Source organism: Coccidioides posadasii, chromosome 3 (assembly GCF_018416015.2).
Source record: "Coccidioides posadasii str. Silveira chromosome 3, complete sequence".
Taxonomy (NCBI): Eukaryota; Fungi; Ascomycota; class Eurotiomycetes; order Onygenales; family Onygenaceae; genus Coccidioides; species Coccidioides posadasii.
Genome location: NC_089409.1, coordinates 3,938,158 through 3,951,656, shown reverse-complemented (window position 1 = coordinate 3,951,656; position 13,499 = coordinate 3,938,158). Strand labels below are relative to the sequence as shown.

Below are 13,499 nucleotides of genomic sequence, written 5' to 3'. Positions count from 1 at the left end.
GAGGACCAATGCCCGCTCTGTTCAAGAGGAAGTCCCTCCGAAATCAACGCTTCAAAACGTTGTGTTTCCGTCGCAACCTACCTTGTATTTTCCTCTTTGCTTCTTCGGTGAGTGCGCTCACCTGACGAGAGATCGGGGCGAATTAGCGTTCCTGGCTCCCTAGCGTTTCCGGGGACCGCAAAAAAAAAAATAAAATAAAATAAAATAAAATAAGGAAAAAGGCACCCCCGAAGGACTGCTGGGACAGTTTGATTTCTGCGCAATTTTCCTCCAAGATTCTTCGATTGTGCTGTCTAGACACTCTTTTTCAACGCCTCATCTCTGCCCGTCGCGCGCGCTCGCTTCCCAGGTTGGATTGCTCGTTTACCGTCTGTCGTTGTGAATGATCTTACAGAAAGATCTGAGAACCACCCCTCAATCCTACAACCTATCAGGGGGTGAGAATCTCGGTGGTGAGGAGGTTCAAGGAGCGATATAATTCACCATGTGGCTCGTTTCGGTAGCTATGGAGTACGCAGCTCCGCTCTTGTAAGGATTTTTACTGCACTGTTCGAGGTTGGCATGCCCTAACGGCCGTCGACAGCCTCGTCATTTCTCCGATCCTTTCGTACGCGGACCAAATATATAGTATTCAAAGGACGAAAAGTTCGGCCGGGTTTTCATTGGATATACCTCTAATAATGCTTGTTGCGTCGATTTTCAAGTATGTCCCTTCCAAGTCCCTCAATTGCTCTTCGTTGGTCGCTGGTTCTAACGTCCTGATCCGAAGGGTGTTTTATTGGTTCGGTGCATATTATTCGTTTCCGTTACTCTTACAGGCGATGATGATGATCGGAGTACAAATACTGCTGCTGAAGGTTGCCCTTGACCATCGACCCCAATCTCCGGTTGACCATACACCATTTTCCGGGCAGCTTCCCGGAGGCCATTCCGAACTTAGAAGGCCGTATGACTTTTGGCAGTGGAAAGCGACCAGACCGTATGTGTTGTTTAGAGCCATCCTTAGCTTTCCGTCCATTATTATATTCAAGTCACTAACATCATCTAGTTACTGGACCTTCCTCGCTTACCTTGGCCTCTCGCTTTTCCTCATCCATGTCCTGATTCCCCCAATCTCGAATTCGGAATTCTACATCACACTGCTAGGTTTCGCCGGCCTAGGTGTCGAAGCTTTCCTTCCCGTCCCCCAAGTCCTCGCCAACCAGAGATCGAAATCATGCAAAGGTTTCCGCCTTTCTGTTCTCACAGCCTGGTTACTTGGAGATGCAATGAAATTGAGTTATTTCTTTTATAACGGCTCTTCGGTTCCTTGGGCATTCCGAGTTTGCGGGATGTTACAGTGCGTTTGTGATTGCTACTTGGGTGTACAATATTGGATGTTTGGTCATGGGCAACTCAGCCGAGTTGAGAAGGCATCTGCTGCTAATTCTGGTGATGGTGTTGATGGCTGGGGCATGAAAGATATAGATGTGCGATTGTCATGATTGACTTGGCGTATTTTGGTGTCGATTGGAAATTTTTGAGATATATGAGATATGGACCATGTAATATTTGCTCGCAGGATTTGCGCATTTCGCCGTCACTTTCATGGCTAATTATGAGATGGGCATGGATGATATTATTATAATAATTTAGAGACACGTTCGACAGTTATCTAACCCAGTTTTGCAAGAAATTCTGAGCTTCTACTTGCTCCGAGTTTTTGGTGCTGGTTCCCATTGGCTTCCGACACCACCATCAGTACTACCTATGACGATATCCTGGACGCTCGAGATAGACCTTAGCATCTTCATTCTGAGCGCCAACTCAAAAGGCTCAAGTTCCAAGAAAAACCTTCAATCTCTATAGCGGCGCTGTACAGAACAAGATGGCGACATCCGAGACACAAACGATCAGAATTGGCTACGTGCCCGGTAAGAGCTGACTTTGTTTACACTATTGCCCCGCCCCCGCTCCTATCCATCTTTCTGCAGTCCAGATGATACCCAGCAACGCAACGGAGGAATTCACAATGTGAAAGATTCGAGAATGGCTTGCCGATTTCAGATCTGATTGGAAATGATATATCTAACTACTAGGCTCTAGAGCATTATTTGGCTCCCCTCCACCTCGCTGCCCGATCCGCTTTCTCGTCCCTCCCATTCAATGTTACCCTTAAGGCCTTCCCCTCTGGCACCGGACATATGATAACTTCTTTACGGCAAAATGAGATAGATATTGGAATTGGTCTTACTGAGGGTTGGGTTGCCGGGTTGGTTGGAAAGGAGCAGGTTGAGAAAGGCCCTGATGTAGACGGGGGATATAAAGTGGTTGGGCAGTGGGTAGAGACGCCCTTGAGGTGGGCCATTGTCACGGGGAGACAGAGAGCGAACATTGACAGTGTGGATGATTTGAAAGGTGGAAGGGTGGGTGTGAGTCGATTGGGAAGGTAAGTCATTCAGCTGTCCAGGTGAGTGAGTGTGGATGTTTACTATTTTTTTTTCTAGCGGATCTCATATCATGTCCTTCGTTCTTGCGAAGCAGCAAAATTGGCCAATTCCCGCACCTCTTACTCCGGTTATCCTAGGTCCTTTCGGGTCACTCCGAGATGGAGTGACGGGGAAGGGTCCCAATGAGTCGGATGCTCCGCATCCTACTGCAGATTTCTTCATGTGGGAGCAATTCACCACCAAGCCGTATTTTGATGCCACTCCCGCCACTCCATCTCCTCCGCTAAAGAAAATCGGGGAGATATTTACACCATGGCCTTCATGGCATATTGCAGCGTCTTCCTCAAAATTTCCAAATCCCGAAAACGATCCTCGATTAACGCAACTCATGGAGGCTCTGGATCACGGCATTGCTGCATTTGAAGCCGATACAGCACATGTTGTTGCATTGTTGGGAACAGGAGAACTGGGATGCACTTATTCAAAAGAAGATGCTACTGAGTGGTTGAAAGACGTCAGGTTTGTCAAGGGAGGCACTAAGGGTATTCGAAGGGATATCATTAAGAACGTTGTTGATATTTTGAAGAATGCTGACGTTGTGCCAAATGAGATTGGCAACGATGAGGCTGTGAGAAGAGTTGCTGGTATCCTTCGAGAGCAGTAGCTCAGGCTGGATCTTGATATATATCTTGGTGGAAATCAAGTTGATTCCGTGCCTTGCAAATGAAGTCCACCGGAATCGTAACTTTGCATCTCGGTGGGTGGATGTAACCCTCGTCACAATCCGTTGCTTGTCGGCATCGTGTACGGAGTACATAACGTGTAATCATTACTCTTGATTGCTCTTGTGAATATTTTCTGCCATGGCTTGGTGGCTTGAAACTCGAATTTAACCTATTATGAACTTGTCAACTGAGGACCTTTATTGGCAGGTCCTCGCTTTTGACTCCTGTCACGGATCAGCAGGTGGCGCCAAAACTATTGGTGATTGAGTTCTGGCTGGCCCCTGATTCAACCTCCGTAATATTGACCGCTGTTGTCACAATCGCAAGTCAATCTACTTGAACAGCCACAGATGAAGCAAAAGTTCCGTAAATAATTTGCATTTACTCCGTATTGATTGTTAATCCAAGGGCCTCTACTCCGTACTCCGTACAATCCATTCTACTGGGTTTCAAAAACGAAATTTCTTTTTTAGTACTCTGTGCTCCGTATATCTGTAAGGTTGAAAATGAATTCAACTATTTTAAGCATGGTCCAAGTCAGATATTACATTTCTTTGCGTCTATACCAATCGTCTCTCTTTTTCGGTAAATTTCTTTCTTGAGTATCAAGTTTATCCGATGGTTAATATATTTCTACTCTTTGTTTCTGCTCTTCTTTGGCATGAGGCTGTGGCGGTTTATGAACTTGTCGACAATTATGCTGGAAATACATTTTTTAGCAACTTTACCTTCTTTACCGAACCCGATCCCACTCAAGGATTTGTTAAGTATATCGGAGAGCCGGAGGCCCGCAAGAATGGCTTGATCGGATTCAGCAGCAGTTATTCTGGCGATAACATGGCATGGATGAGCGTGGATCGGACAAACGTCGCACCAATGGGCCGGGAGAGCGTCCGTATAACGAGCAAGAAGGTGTACAATCAGGGATTGTTTATCGTTGACATTGCACACGTTCCGACTACGACATGCGGAACTTGGCCTGCGTTTTGGATGTACGGCCCCGATTGGCCTCATGGAGGAGAGATCGACATTTATGAGGGGGTCAATCTCGAGTATCAGAATTCAATGACACTTCACACCGGACCCGGTTGCACGGTATCCCGACACGCAGAATCCACTGGGCGGATGACGACAACGAATTGCGATGTTGCTGCCGCCGGACAAAAGCCCAACGAAGGATGCAAGGTCAGATCACAGGACCCCTTGAGCTTTGGAGCTGGGCTCAATGCGGTTGCAGGGGGCATGTATGCAACAGAGTGGACCGTCGATGCCATCAAAATCTGGTTCTTCCCACGCACCTTTCAAATACCATATGACATTACACAGGGGACACCAGATCCAAACACATGGGGCCTGCCCACAGCACATTTCGCTGGAAACTGCAGCTTCACGAACAGTTTCAAGGACTTGAGGATTGTGATAAACACGACATTCTGCGGTCAGTGGGCCGGCCAAGTGTGGGGAAAATCACCATGCGCATCGGTAACCTCAACGTGTGAGGAATTCGTGGCGAATTATCCAGAGGCCTTTTTACAAGTTACTGGGCTATCAATTCGATAAAAGTGTATGAAAAGAAGCCAGGGTGGGAGAGCGCCTGAGCCGGGCGTTGAAATGGTGCGATTGATATACTGTACATATTTATTAGTAGAGACTTGAGATAAAGGAAAGAGATGACACTCACTTGGAAGATGAAACATAGGCAGACTTTTCTTGCATGGAATGGCTGAATTGTCACGGCCAAGCAGAAATGTGAAAACACACAGATGAACCTTAGCCAGCAGAGAGTTGTAGCAGCATGTTTTGATCAGAAACACCCGCTGAAGACATTAGAAAATTTAGTGATCATTAAATCTTAGCGCTGCGGACTTGGAAATCGAGGAATATGCGGCTGGGCAGCCATATTAAATTCAACAAATAATAATAGAGTACAGAGTACGCTGTAGTATCTCTGGATAACAATCTTTCTAGATTCAGGCATGTTAATATAGCATTGCAATTAATTGTGAATGGAGAAAGGTACCAAAGTTCGTTGCTTAATGCTATTGCACTTCAAGCTTCCGCACGAATCTCCAAAAGCCTACGGAGTACTCCGTACGGAGTACACCTTCTCGGGTTAGCGATATGAAATTGGCCGAGCCTGTCCAACAGCCAGACCACACCATAGTTATCCACAATTCTATATAATTTGATTCTTGTTCCACTATATCACATACGACCATAGGAAATAGAGAACAGGGCTTCCTGTCCACTCAGCCATACTTAACCTACTTGTTAAGCTCAGCCAATTCACATGGCTGCCTTTCAACAGTGCTGCTTCAAAGGTGAGTGCTGCATGAGCATGATGATGCTTGGGTGAGCAAGGTGATTTCCAGCACCAGTAAGAGTGAGCCAGTAGATTAGTGGGTGAGTTCTGTGCTGAGGGAGTGGAGTATTTATAGCAATAACTAGTTATGAAGAGACTTTAATAAACAGAGATTCTCTTTCAAAGTTGACTCTCAAATTCAAATTCAATCTCTCATTTCTCTGAAATAGATTTATAGTGTCTACTTTTACAGAGTACAATCTTGAAAAATGGTTAGCAACATCACTGAATGACTGACTAATCAGCAAAAGTAGTAAGTTGAGGAACACTGCAAGCTGGCAGAATCCAGAGATTTCACCATTCAATATCAAGGGAAAGTAGAGAGAAAAGTGAAAATATTGTCACAAGCAACAGACTCCAGCTACTGAAGCAACATATGCAAGAGTAATTGAAAATTGGTTCTTGTAGATTAAGCAGTGAAATTTGAATAACACAAATTATCTAACAAGAAAATAGATTCAGGCTATTCTGAAATAAACCCATAGAGAAAGACTTTGCAAAGAATGAGCTTGATCTATCAGCTCAAATACTGAAATTATTTGTAGAAGATTTTATTATTACTAGAAAAAAATCTGCCCTCTCAGTTCTCAGTTAAGCATGCTATTGCATGCTTTATTGCAGAATAAGAGATCAAGACCAGCCATGTACTCCTGCTCAACCTAAAGAAGAATGTTTGTTGGAGGCTCGACGGAAGCGTTTCAGTCGGCATACTGGATAACGACGACCCTGGGACTCGGGGCATAGCGACTCCGGCTCTCGGCAATGTAGCTTGAGGTCCGATATCCCAACCATCTTGGGCTATTGTCGACTCTCTATCAAGGTTACTGTTGTTAAGCCTATCATACATAAAGGAGACCACGCTATGTCGTAAGCGTCGAGAGTCGAATGACGAGAGCTCCATCTTCGGAAAATGCAAAAGGAGTAAGAAAATTAGTTATATAGGTAGTTAGCGTAAATAGATTGGGATAAGATATAAGAATACGTTTTGTCAGGGAGATAATAGAATAAGGAAACCAAATTATCAAGAGAACCAAGCTAACAAGTACTTACACGCAGAGGTGTCAGAATGGAAAGGAGTGTGTTGGAACAAAGGCAGGAAGCAGTCAGTCAGCAGGAAGTTACCTGGAACCCTTCGGCGGCATGGTTGAATGATAATATGCCATGACGAGCCAGGTCCCATCCGGGCATACTCTGTGAAAAAGAATTGCATTTTGAAGATTGGACCAGACGAGAGAAGATACTTGACTCACCATGGTCCACCCAGAACCGGATAGAATTCAGACCGGAATTGCAAATGATGCGCCTGTGAACAGGCTACTGCTCCCATCTGCATCATTGCTCGACACCCAATTCACCCGTGCCCCTCTTGACTTCAGGTTTGTCAGGGTCTATCCTTTTCCCTTCTCTGTTCCAGTACTTCCCTCTCTTCTAGAAGGGTTTAGATCTCGTTCTGATAAGTCCCTTTTCTTGTGAACATCAAAAAGAGGAAGCCCAAACTTTTGGTATAGAGGAGGGCCAGATGAATTCCCGGCAGATGTAGACAAAGGAATTCACGAAATCGGAGTAGACACAGATATGGAAAGGCTTGGATGTCAGAAAGAGCTGTGTTGTAATATTCCAGTAAACAGAGTCCTGGGTGCTTTCTTTCCCTGAACTACGGTGCTGTCACAAAAAGGAGCTCGCATAGCCAAAGGGAAGTATCTTTCCTATTCCTGAAATCTCGCGCGTAGTTACTTCCTGGCTGTCTCGTGGGTGCCTGCTTTGTAATTGAGGATTTTCTAGGAGTCGGATTTACCTTGTAGATATGTAGAGTAGGCATATAAAGAGTGGTTGGTGACAGTCAAAGATTCCTTTGCCTCTCTCTTTTCCTACTCTTCACCAGTTCCTCCATGGTGTCTATCTCTTGATGAGGATAGTTGCTTTCCCAGGCACTGGCGCACCCTGCCTGACACTGCAGACCATGCTGGGTTGGTTGTGGTATGCCACTGTTCGTTTCGATGTCGTTGGTTCATGGATGGTGCTTCGCAGGTTTGAGCACCATACCCAAGAACATGTCATAACTCTCTTCTAACATAGTTATATGCTTGAGCAAGGTCTCACAGTGGAGTCAGGCATTCCTCTCACAAAGCGTAAGATACCTCCATGGCCGAGGCCCCAGGAAGCAATACAGCAGTGTGGTTTGAGGAGACTTGTCATCATTCTCCAGTTCTTTGGCGCACCTTAAATGTATGGGACTATATTAACTCCCCATACTTTCCCGCAAATGAAGAATAAACCCTTGTTACGAACTGAGACCTCGGTCAATGATGGAAAGCAACTGTATATCTTATAGGCGGGGCTTAGTGTTTTCCGACTTTTGGCTTGGATTCACTGCACATCGGAGTCTCTGCTCTGGCATGGCTGCTCAGCCTTGCTGCAGTGCTTCTCTAGGGTCCCCGTGGAGTCAGAACATCAGCGCGCAATCCATCCCCCGGCTAGCCAAGAGCGGTTTGTGCGTGATGATAGTCATCATCCTTCAAAAGATTCCTTGTTACGATTGTCTGGAGCGGTCTGGTAAACAACGGAATTTTGATCCGAGGGAGGGAGGACGGGCTTTTATATGCCTAGAGTCGCCTGGCGTGAGTCATCAACACGGCATACTTGTGTCATTCGGTGGTGGGTGAAGTCTGGATTCTCTTTCGTCAACCGTAGTTCCAGAACAGTGTAAACTTGGTCACGCAGTGGTTGGTTAACTATAGTAGCAACCATACAAAACTCTTGCACACGGCCTCTTTCTTTGGCTCAAGAAATGTGTATATAGTAGTCAAAGGTACCACAAGGTTTGCCAATATATCACATGAGTAGTAATTTAGAGCTCCTTGGTGTCTACCTCGCCTATTAACTTTTCAGGCCAGGACTTGCAAGTTCGCTTGTATGACACCACCTGAAATTGCTCATGCTACTACGGAGTAGTTTGTTGACTATGTCTTACTCTTTCATCTTAGTCTCGTAGTCTTGTTGTCCCCCCAAACACCGGATTGCATGAGGCTAGGGCTATCCTCTCCGTAGCGTAGTACTAGTAACTACTAGCTGCTAACTACTGTTGTTTGCAAGAGTTTCTGGCTGCCACCCTAGACACTCAGAACATAGAAGCATGCAGAATCAAAAACAATCAAGCTGGCCTGTGGTTGCATTAACCCCGCATCCGTTCAAATGGATGATAAGGGCGGAGAGGATCTTTTAGGTAGCTTGATTGGCGAGAATCAGAATCCCCGTCCCGTCAGTATATCCTGCAGGCCTACGGACGATGCCTTTTTGACCTCGACGTACCACAGAAAAAGCATTAGACAAGGCGCCTGGACTCGCCAGCAAAGTTGACAGCGGGAGTGTTCAGTAAGTGTGTATCCTCTGCTTCTTCCAAGGCGCTCATCTGACAGAAACAGAGGAGACCCTCATCCGACGACTAAAACCGGGGACCCGTATCATGCGTCCATCACCCTTGGCATCAAGGGGAAGGACCGTGTTGTATCTGCACACGTCTATCCCAACGGCACTGTGAAGTTTTCGAAGGATTATGGCCAGGTCAAAGTTGATGCTGACCCGGATGCCCCGGAGGGAGAGAGCGCTTTGAAATAAGTGGTCAACGAAGCAAATTGGAGAAGCACATGTTCCTCGTGCGGGAAGGAGCATATGATATGTTTGGCACGTGACTTTGCGTTTAGGGCTCTCCGTATGAAACCGTGGCAATCAATATTGTGTTTATCGTGCTCTAGAGTCTGGACAGCAACAAGAATGCTTTAGAACACCAGAGGAATAACTAAGTCATATGCGACTATGTCGTAAGCTCCTCAGATCTGGGGTAGTTACCTCTGGTGTTTATCCCAGACTAGATTTAACTAACTAGTGCGACCATCGCCAAGACATGCCAGTGCTAACTATTTCAACTTAATATACGACGCTGGAGCTCCTTCCGGGCGTCTCTGCCACCTCTAAGCAGGAGACATTCAGCAGAACGAATCATCCGCTTTCCTCCGGGGGCTCCGCTGAAGCAAGCAACCAGACGAACAGGATTTTCCTACGCTTGATACACTTACTGTTCGTCTTGATGATTGGTTTGCGGTCATTGAACCATGTGATAAAGCGGTCGTTTTCCCTCCGCGCCAAACCAGTTCAATTCCCGCCTTCTCAGTTTGCTCCTCCAGTTCCCCAGCACGAACTTATTGATGAAGAGGCCTGGCCGGCTTACGACCCGAAATACTTTTACCCTGCTAAGCCAGGAGAGATACTTGCCAATCACTACCAGCTATTGGTGAAGATCGGTTGGGGAACACGTTCAACCATATGGCTGGCGAAGGATCTAAAAAGGTAGGCATTGTCCCTGCCATCCCCCTTGTGATGATGCTCAACCTACTAACAAATGGAGATTTAATGTAGATATATTTGGCAGCGAGAACGTTTCGTGGCACTGAAAATAATAAATAACCGCAGCTCTCTCCAGGCTTACCATGAGCGCGATATCGAGGAGCACATTTCCCGCCAACGCCGGATACACCGTGGTCGTGGGATTATCCGAACCTGCCTTGACAGCTTCGAAGTGACAGGTCCAGATGGGAGCCATCTGTGTCTAGCATATGAACCAATGCGGGAGCCGCTTTGGATACTCCAGAAAACGTTTTGTTGACCAAAGGCTCCCTCTCCCGATTGCAAAGGCATACCTTCTTATTCTCCTTGCAGGCCTTGACTATCTTCATTCAGAATGCAGGCTTGTACATACCGGCAAGTAACTTATTTTCAGTTACTCCTTTTCACATCATCACTCTTTTCTAAGTGCATTACTGATACCTCTTGCTAGACTTGAAGCTCGACAATATTTTGATGACGTTCGAGAACGAAGACATTCTTCCTAACTTTATCAAAGAACAGATCACCAACCTGCCTATGCAGTGCAAGACGACGAGCGGGCGTACAATCTACCGTTGTCACAACGATTTCGGGTCCCTCGATTGGAGAGAACTTCGGAAAATGTTGCCTAAAATTGTTGACTTTGGGTTAGCAGCCCGCCTTGAAAGTGATAGTCAGGGGCAAGTGAGGAACGAAACAGGTGGTTTTCATCCGATACAGCCGGACCACTACCGTGCGCCGGAGGTCATTCTTGGCTGTCCATGGAGTTTTAGCGCGGATATATGGAATATTGGTGTCCTGGTATTAATCCCTGCTTCCGAACTCCCTCCCTAGCACTTTTATTTGACTTCGCATGGGAGCTCTTTCCTTTCCTTCATTTTCACGATACCTATGTATATTCAGCAACGACTGACCGTACTCTTACAGGCGTGGGATATAATTGAGCACACCGAACTATTCCTCCATGTGCATGACAGTCAAGGTCATTACAACCCTAAGACACATTTGGCGGAAATGATTGCACTTCTTGGCCCTCCTCCCAAGGAATTATTAGCAAAGTCGGATGCTATGGCTGAGTTTAGTTGGCCTAATCCAATCATGAATGAGACAGGCAGGCTATGCAGGAACGGGCGGGAATATTTTAATGGGCCCTTTTTCAATGAAAATGGTATGCGAATTCATTTACGAATACCTGTGCTTTTCGACTAACGTTTTCGGTCTGGCAGGCGAATTCCTTTATGATGATCTGATACCTGCGCGGAAACTCGAAGATTCGATCCCGTCCTTGAAGCAGAAGGAAAGACAGGCCTTCTTGTCCTTTGTTACCCTTATGCTTGCCTGGAATCCGGATGATAGGCAAACAGCCGGCGAGTTGATGGAACACCCGTTCCTAAGGCTAGAGTGAAGGAGAGCCCTCCGCATTTGTCTTGAACAACCTGCTTTCCCCCACTTTTAAAATTTAATTTTGAAGTGAAACGGGCTCTTACGTTCGTGTCCGGCTTTCTGTACGCAGCGTCAGTCGGTCAGGGAGCTCTAGATACTTGGAAAGAGACTGATTTAGCCCACAATAAACCCTGTCCTGGGATTCTGCAAGGAGCTCTGTGAAATCCCGACTTGGGCCACGGTGACCTAGGGAACGGTAGAATGACTCCGAGCTCGATCTGGTCATCGACCATCTTCACCGCGTAGTGCTCAGATCGGGGGTTTGGCATCAGTTTGACATTACTCCATGTATCCCACTGCTTCCATCCCCAGATGACACCTCATCCAAAAGCACTCTACCCCGTACAACCAGTAATATTTGTCGTGCTGAGATACTGATTTCGGAGCCTCAGTCATCCCCAAGGTGGTGATGCTACTTCGACGCCAGCTACGAGGCGAGCAATCAAACCATAGGGTATCTGCGGTGATGGGTCGTTGACAGTGTGCATACCGAGGTCGTGCCTTGCTTCCAGATGGGTGTAGTTGCTGGCCCCCGCCAGTGGCTCGATGTCCATGACCATGTTTTCCGTTAGATGGTTTGAGGATTTCAAAATGATGAGTTTGGGATCCATGGAATCTGTCCCAAGCTTTCCTCGGGTTGGATTATCGAGAGTTATGGATATGGTTATAACCCATAGTTAACTAATTCACTCTCTATGATCTATTGTCTTAAAATATACTCCTTTGAGCTGAATTTCTCTATAATAGTAGACATTCTTAAGAATCATTTTCACCCACTGTACCTTTACAAGGCCGATCCATCACCTTGCATGTAAAAGTACATCATATATACAGATAGAAAAAGACAAAGGAATTTGTAAACGCTCTCAACTAAAAAGGACGCTTAATGGAGGGCCGTGGTTCATGTTTGAAATCAAACGCCGAGCTGGAGCTTTAAAATCCGGGCTTTGTGTAGCTTATCGGTCATTCAAAAAAGAAGTAGTGGCCACAGAGAAAGGAGACAAATATCCCCACTATATAGACTTAGGTGGTATCATAAAAAAGAGTCCATTGGGAACTTTTAATCAATGCTGACTATGCAAAAGCATACTCTTATGTCTGGCGATTCTCTGTATACCAAGCCAAACTTGTTCTTTAGAGAATGATAGATAGTATTCAGAAAGAGGTTTTGCTATAGTTTCTGGATGACTATAATATTATATTTATAGATGGTTTGTCTCCCATCAGTGGTACTATTGGCAGATTATTACAGTTAAGTGTTACGAATGTAGACCTAGACCAACCAAGCATCAGATGATGTTGGATGTTCAGGGGTATTCACATGACCCCAATGCTGAATGTATAAGGATCACATGATTTGCATGGATCATGAGAACCCCAGCATTCAGTCTCCAAGTAAGGGAACCCCTACATTTTATGCATGACTCTCTCCCATCAGTTGCAGGCATCATATCTACTTAGCTCTTTCATATCTCTAATTCTGGGAAAACCTATATGATCTATGACTGGTTCACCTAACATTCTGAACACTCTAACATACAATTGTCTAAGTTGATATGATGCCACCAAGACCCACAAGACAAACCACAATAATATCTCATGTTGTGGACCCAACAGAGATAGACACCAACATGAAGAAGATGAATATTGATGAAGATGCTGATAGCAGTGGAGCCACCACCAGTGAGACACCAGCAGATAATATAGGCAACAGAGATACACCCCTCAATATATTAGACAAAACTCAAAGAGAGAAGATTTTTGAAGAAAAGAAGACATGTCTGTAAAAGAATCTAGCAGACATACATGAATAAAACAAGATATATAGACTGCAGAAGCAGATAGAATACAAACAGAGAATAGCAAACAACAATTTTTCTTTAGAGTTCCTCTTATACACAAGACTGATAGAGAAGTCAGACAATTTCAACAATGTGAAGTTATTAAAAGTATCTTACTATTATGGCAAATCACTTGACAAGTGCAAATTGTGGTTAGCTTTAATAAGACAGCAGTTTTATCTGAGAAAATTATTACAAAAGACACCAGATGTGGTTAGAATTGATTAGGTGTTCAGCTATTTTTATGACAAACCCCAGATGCATTAGCAGATGTTGGAAATAGAGAAAGAATAACTATTTATATTATAGAATAAATTTG

At 45.3% G+C, this 13,499-nt stretch overlaps 6 protein-coding genes across 6 annotated transcripts; all 6 read left to right on the top strand.

Moving 5' to 3' along the window:
• Positions 1-132: 132 nt before the first annotated feature.
• On the top strand, positions 133-1,648 carry D8B26_006205 (uncharacterized protein). Its single transcript, XM_066125111.1, has 4 exons — positions 133-528; positions 584-703; positions 770-979; positions 1,049-1,648. The coding sequence occupies exons 1-4, from the start codon at positions 485-487 to the stop codon at positions 1,482-1,484; spliced, it is 810 nt and encodes a 269-aa protein (XP_065981192.1). The 5' UTR covers positions 133-484; the 3' UTR covers positions 1,485-1,648.
• A 190-nt stretch (positions 1,649-1,838) lies between these two features.
• D8B26_006204 (uncharacterized protein) lies at positions 1,839-3,242 on the top strand. The gene is made up of 3 exons (XM_003069797.2): positions 1,839-1,913; positions 2,086-2,428; positions 2,487-3,242. The coding sequence occupies exons 1-3, from the start codon at positions 1,868-1,870 to the stop codon at positions 3,091-3,093; spliced, it is 996 nt and encodes a 331-aa protein (XP_003069843.2). The 5' UTR covers positions 1,839-1,867; the 3' UTR covers positions 3,094-3,242.
• Positions 3,243-3,772: 530 nt separating this feature from the next.
• On the top strand, positions 3,773-4,714 carry D8B26_006203 (uncharacterized protein; the record flags this gene model as incomplete). The annotated part of the gene is made up of 1 exon (XM_003069798.2): positions 3,773-4,714. One exon carries the CDS (start codon positions 3,773-3,775, stop codon positions 4,712-4,714), a length of 942 nt encoding a protein of 313 aa, XP_003069844.2.
• A 3,994-nt stretch (positions 4,715-8,708) lies between these two features.
• On the top strand, positions 8,709-9,131 carry D8B26_006202 (uncharacterized protein; the record flags this gene model as incomplete). The annotated part of the gene is made up of 3 exons (XM_066125110.1): positions 8,709-8,778; positions 8,843-8,888; positions 8,939-9,131. 3 exons carry the CDS (start codon positions 8,709-8,711, stop codon positions 9,129-9,131), a joined length of 309 nt encoding a protein of 102 aa, XP_065981191.1.
• A 395-nt stretch (positions 9,132-9,526) lies between these two features.
• Positions 9,527-10,176, top strand: D8B26_006201 (uncharacterized protein; the record flags this gene model as incomplete). Its single annotated transcript, XM_003069799.2, has 2 exons — positions 9,527-9,860; positions 9,930-10,176. The coding sequence occupies exons 1-2, from the start codon at positions 9,601-9,603 to the stop codon at positions 10,174-10,176; spliced, it is 507 nt and encodes a 168-aa protein (XP_003069845.2). The 5' UTR covers positions 9,527-9,600.
• A 75-nt stretch (positions 10,177-10,251) lies between these two features.
• D8B26_006200 (uncharacterized protein) lies at positions 10,252-11,996 on the top strand (the record flags this gene model as incomplete). Its single annotated transcript, XM_066125109.1, has 4 exons — positions 10,252-10,261; positions 10,348-10,697; positions 10,824-11,064; positions 11,123-11,996. 4 exons carry the CDS (start codon positions 10,252-10,254, stop codon positions 11,299-11,301), a joined length of 780 nt encoding a protein of 259 aa, XP_065981190.1. The 3' UTR covers positions 11,302-11,996.
• Positions 11,997-13,499: the final 1,503 nt, after the last annotated feature.

Excerpts from the sequence above, each read along its gene's own strand:
- D8B26_006205 (XM_066125111.1), top strand. The coding sequence starts at position 485 with ATGTGGCTCGTTTCGGTAGCTATGGAGTACGCAGCTCCGCTCTT. Across the intron at positions 529-583 it reads GAGTACGCAGCTCCGCTCTT|CCTCGTCATTTCTCCGATCC; the intron begins GTAAGGATTTTT and ends GGCCGTCGACAG. Across the intron at positions 704-769 it reads CTTGTTGCGTCGATTTTCAA|GGTGTTTTATTGGTTCGGTG; the intron begins GTATGTCCCTTC and ends CCTGATCCGAAG.
- D8B26_006204 (XM_003069797.2), top strand. The coding sequence starts at position 1,868 with ATGGCGACATCCGAGACACAAACGATCAGAATTGGCTACGTGCCCG. Across the intron at positions 1,914-2,085 it reads CAGAATTGGCTACGTGCCCG|AGCATTATTTGGCTCCCCTC; the intron begins GTAAGAGCTGAC and ends ACTAGGCTCTAG. Across the intron at positions 2,429-2,486 it reads GGTGTGAGTCGATTGGGAAG|CGGATCTCATATCATGTCCT; the intron begins GTAAGTCATTCA and ends TTTTTTTTCTAG.